Source organism: Balaenoptera ricei, chromosome 18 (genome assembly GCF_028023285.1).
Source record: "Balaenoptera ricei isolate mBalRic1 chromosome 18, mBalRic1.hap2, whole genome shotgun sequence".
In the NCBI taxonomy this organism is placed as follows: Eukaryota; Metazoa; Chordata; class Mammalia; order Artiodactyla; family Balaenopteridae; genus Balaenoptera; species Balaenoptera ricei.
The window spans coordinates 45,290,867-45,295,796 of record NC_082656.1 but is presented as its reverse complement, the minus strand read 5'-3'; the positions used below and the strand labels follow the sequence as shown (position 1 = coordinate 45,295,796).

Genomic DNA, 4,930 nt, shown 5'->3' with positions numbered 1-4,930 from the left:
ATCTCTTGCATTCCTATACACCAATGATTACAAATCCTAAAGTGAAATTAAGAAAACACTCTCGTTTACCATTGCAACAAAAAGAATAAAATATCTAGGAATAAACCTACCTAAGGAGACAAAAGACCTGTATGCAGAAAATTATAAGACACTGATGAAAGAAATTAAAGATGATACAAATAGATGGAGAGATATACCATGTTCTTTGATTGGAAGAAACAACATTGTGAAAATGACTCTACTACCCAAAGCAATCTACAGATTCAATGCAATCCCTATCAAACTACCACTGGCATTTTTCATAGAACTAGAACAAAAAATTTCACAATTTGTATGGAAACACAAAAGACCCCGAATAGCCAAAGCAATCTTGAGAACGAAAAATGGAGCTGGACGAATCAGCCTCCCTGACTTCAGACTATATTACAAAGCTACAGTAATCAAGACAGTTTGGTACTGGCACAAAAAAAGAAATATAGATCAATGGAACAGGATAGAAAGCCCAGAGAAAAACCCATGCACATACGGTCACCTTATCTTTGATAAAGGAGGCAAGCATATACAGTGGAGAAAATACAGCCTCTTCAATAAGTGGTGCTGGGAAAACTGGACAGGTACATGTAAAAGTATGAAATTAGAACACTCCCTGACACCATACACAAAAATAAACTCAAAATGGATTAAAGACCTAAGTATAAGGCCAGACACTATCAAACTCTTAGAGGAAAACATAGGCAGAACACTCTGTGACATAAATCACAGCAAGATTCTTTTTGACCCAGCTCCTAGAGAAATGGAAATAAAAACACAAATAAACAAATGGGACCTAATGAAACTTAAAACCTTTTGCACAGCAAAGGAAACCATAAACAAAACCAAAAGACAACCCTCAGAATGGGAGAAAATATTTGCAAATGAAGCAACTGACAAAGGATTAATCTCCAAAATTTACAAGCAGCTCATGCAGCTCAATAACAAAAAAACAAACAACCCAATCCAAAAATGGGCAGAAGACCTAAATAGACATTTCTCCAAAGAAGATATACAGATTGCCAACAGACACATGAAAGAATGCTCAACATCATTAATCATTAGAGAAATGCAAATCAAAACTACAATGAGATATCATGTCACACCGGTCAGAATGGCCATCATCAAAAAATCTAGATACAATAAATGCTGGAGAGGGTGTGGAGAAAAGGGAACACTCTTGCACTGTTGGTGGGAATGTAAATTGATACAGCCACTATGGAGAACAGTATGGAGGTTCCTTAAAAAAACAAAAAATAGAACTACCATACGACCCAGCAATCCCACTACTGGGCATATACCCTGAGAAAACCATAATTCAAAAAGAGTCATGTACCATAATGTCCATTGCAGCTCTATTTACAATAGCCAGGTCATGGAAGCAGCCTAAGTGTCCACCATCGGATGAATGGATAAAGAAGATGTGGCACATATATACAATGGAATATTACTCAGCCATAAAAAGAAATGAAATGGAGGTATTTGTAGTGAGGTGATGGAGTTAGAGTCTGTCATACAGAGTGAAGTAAGTCAGAAAGAGAAAAACAAATATAGTATGCTAACACATATATATGGAATCTAAGGAAAAAAAAAAAAAAAAAAGGTCATGAAGAACCTAGTGGCAAGATGGGAATAAAGACACAGACCTACTAGAGAATGGACTTGAGGATATGGGGAGGGGGAGGGGTAAGATATGACAGGGTGAGAGAGTGGCATGGACATATATACACTACCAAATGTAAAATAGATAGCTAGCTAGTGGGAAGCAGCCGCATAGCACAGGGAGATCAGCTCGGTGCTTTGTGGCCGCCTGGAGGGGTGGGATCGGGAGGGTGTGAGGGGGGGAGACGCAGGAGGGAGGAGATGTGGGAACGTATGTATGTGTTTGACTGATTCACTTTGTTATGAAGCAGAAACTGATGCACCATTGTAAAGCAATTATACTCCAATAAAGATGTTTAAAAAAAAAATGTTACTTATGCACAATGTCATTTAGCAAACAGAGTAGAGTCCATCATCTCATCCAGATTCACACAGACAGGTCTCATTTGAGAGCTATATGCTAAAGAGCTGGTATTTTGAGACAAAAGTACTCCTAACCTGAGTTTCTTAACTGCCAATACGGACTTCTTACTTGGAAAGCCGGTCTTCTTGGCCACCTCGACCACATCTAACAATTGCCCTGTTGTGTGGAGCACCGGGTCTGTCTGATGGTGGTGGCAGGAACTATTATTATATCCAGATAAATAAAAGTCCATATTTTGAAATGCCAATTTGAGATACATATCAAGGGTACAACATATTCAGAAATGAGTTTTCAGCAATCTGGAATCCTGAATGATGTGAAAAATTTCAGAAATTGATGGCAAATTGTACCCGTGATGGGTTCCCAGCTATGGAAACATTAATACATTGATTCAAATTCCTTTACTCAATCAACATAGCCCTGGGGTCATCCTGCAATTGTGTATCAAAAAATACGAAGTTAGGGTGGCAAAGTTTGACAATAATTTTATACAAGTCAAATTTGGAAAGTCATATTAAGAATATCCGTTCTGACAGAAAAACATCAAATCCTTTGTGTACACATTTAGTTTGACTGTAACAAAGCAACGTGTACAATTTTAACGTTTAAAACTGAGCATCATCTTTCTTTCCAGTGAAATGAAAAGAAAAATTTAAAAATAAACAGGAACAAAATTACAATAAAGAATGTCAATTGCAAATGAGATCCTATGGGTTCTACTGATTCTCTCATCGAGTAGCAGGGCTCAAGTCATCATTAGGAGATAATTTGATTTTAAATGTGTCATCTTAAACTGCAAGGATGTCTGTTAAACATCACAATTAAAACATGCCAAAGGAGAAGCCATACTGTCAAAATGCCCACTTAACCCACCCAAGCATCTCAAACCCACCCTTTGCTGACCTTCTATAACCCCATTTATTAAAGTTTTTTTTTTCCTTTTTTTAAACAAGAGAAAGTAAACAGATACATGTTGGTAAATGCTAACTGTCCATATTCACATAGAGACACAGTATAAACTCTGAGCCCAATATACAGAGAATGGAGGAAAAAATCTAGACTTCTATGCACTACTTCACAGGGACCTAGCACCCTCCAGCTTCCAGCAGAGCTAAGGGAGTAGGAGGCTTTTTTCCCACGGAGCATGGTGGTGTTGATTCCATAAAGTTTTTGTTGAGGCAGGAAGGGATAAAAATGAATTTGGAACAGAAAAGGGTAGAGATTCTTTTCCTACTGAGTTCTGCTCAAGGTATTTCCCCCCAAAATAAGTTGAGAACCATGGTATAAAGGAGAAAAGAGACCTCAAAACAGGATGACTAAAAACAAGAGAACAAAAAAAAAAGATTGCCACTTGCTCCCAGGGACTGGAGAAAATTAAAAAAGGAAGGTTGGAATCCATCAGTGTTCCATTAGTCATCTTCTCCTTCATCTTCCTCTCCTTTCTCCTCCTCCTCATAATCTTCATCTTCTTCACCTTTATCCTCATCCCTTTCTTCATCAATATCTTCCAATCCTTCTTCTTCTTTAACATCATCATCTTCTTCTTCTTCCCCTTCCTCATCATCCACGTCAGGAACCAAGTAGTACTGTAATGGATTTGGCCAAATATCATCTTTGATGACCTCTCCTAACTCATCTGCAGCTGCATCAGAATGATCAGGAAACCAGGTGAAGAAGCTCTCTGGTTCCTCATGCTGTGTCTTCCTGCTGGCTTTATTCTGCGTTTGGCTTGAACTTTTCATCAGATCCTTTCTGGATTTCGATTTGATTTCAGTGCACTTTGAAGATGAATCACCACTCTCATTCAGATGAAATTCTTTGGAGAGAACTTTATTTTCAAAGTAAGGTTTTTCATTAAAACAAAAATCTATTCTATAACCTGATTTAATATTTTCAAATTCTCTTACTTCAACTCTTATCAAATAATGCAGTGCCTCTTCACCCTCCTGCACAAACAGTACAGACAACTGTGGATGGTTGACAAATGTTGTTACACCAAAATTTCGGATTTTGGAAGTCCATTCTGACCTCTTCTGAAAAAATGGTTGGCGGAGTTTGTTATTTTTCTGTTCTACTTTCAAAATCTTCTCGTTGGCTTGTTCATTACATCTGTCTATTTCATTTTGTACTTCATCAATATGTTCAATTTCTTCTTGCTGTTCTTTTTCTTCCTTCGGCAAGTTTGGAGAAGCAGATGTTTCCTCTGCCCTGGAGGCAGGAGTCAGTCTCACTTTCTTTGGTTTCTTCGCTTGAGGTGGAAGTGAAGACTGGTGTTTGGGAGCCATGCTGTGGGAAAAACCAAGAATCCACCCAAGGGAAGACACAAACACAAAGAGCTCTGAAAACTCACATTATTTCATTTTAATTCTCATAGTCGTACTTTGAGACAGCCACACATTTTTCTTTCCATGTTAATTAACAGACAGGCAGGTAATGTTTAGAGACCCTGAAGAACTCAACCACATCTCACAGAGTCAAAATCAAGCTGTCAATTCAGGTCTGTCTGGCTCCAAAATCCACCACAGGCATGTCTGCTTGATCCACAAAAGAAATTAGGACACAGGTGAAGTTTGAGTGGAGCCAAAACAATGAAACTACTTAAAGGCCTTCGTCAGAGAATTATGATAATAAAATTATTATTTTAGGAAAATTAATCTGATAAGAGCCAGTCAAACAGATTAAAATGGAGTGACAGATTAGAGGGAAGAAGAGCAACTATAAAATAACTACAGGATTTCAAGTGTGACATAATGAAAATTTGAATTAAGCTGGGAATGGCAAAAAAGGGACAAATTTGTTGGGCTTCCCTGGTGGCACAGTGGTTGAGAGTCTGCCTGCTAATGCAGGGGACACGGGTTCGAGCCCTGGTCTGGG

General features: G+C 38.2%; 1 protein-coding gene across 1 annotated transcript; it reads right to left on the bottom strand.

The window, feature by feature from the left end:
• Positions 1 to 3,407: 3,407 nt before the first annotated feature.
• Positions 3,408 to 4,341, bottom strand: LOC132352546 (protein SET-like). Its single transcript, XM_059903103.1, has one exon. The coding sequence runs from the start codon at positions 4,339 to 4,341 to the stop codon at positions 3,466 to 3,468; it is 876 nt and encodes a 291-aa protein (XP_059759086.1). The 3' UTR covers positions 3,408 to 3,465.
• Between the last annotated feature and the right edge of the window lie 589 nt (positions 4,342 to 4,930).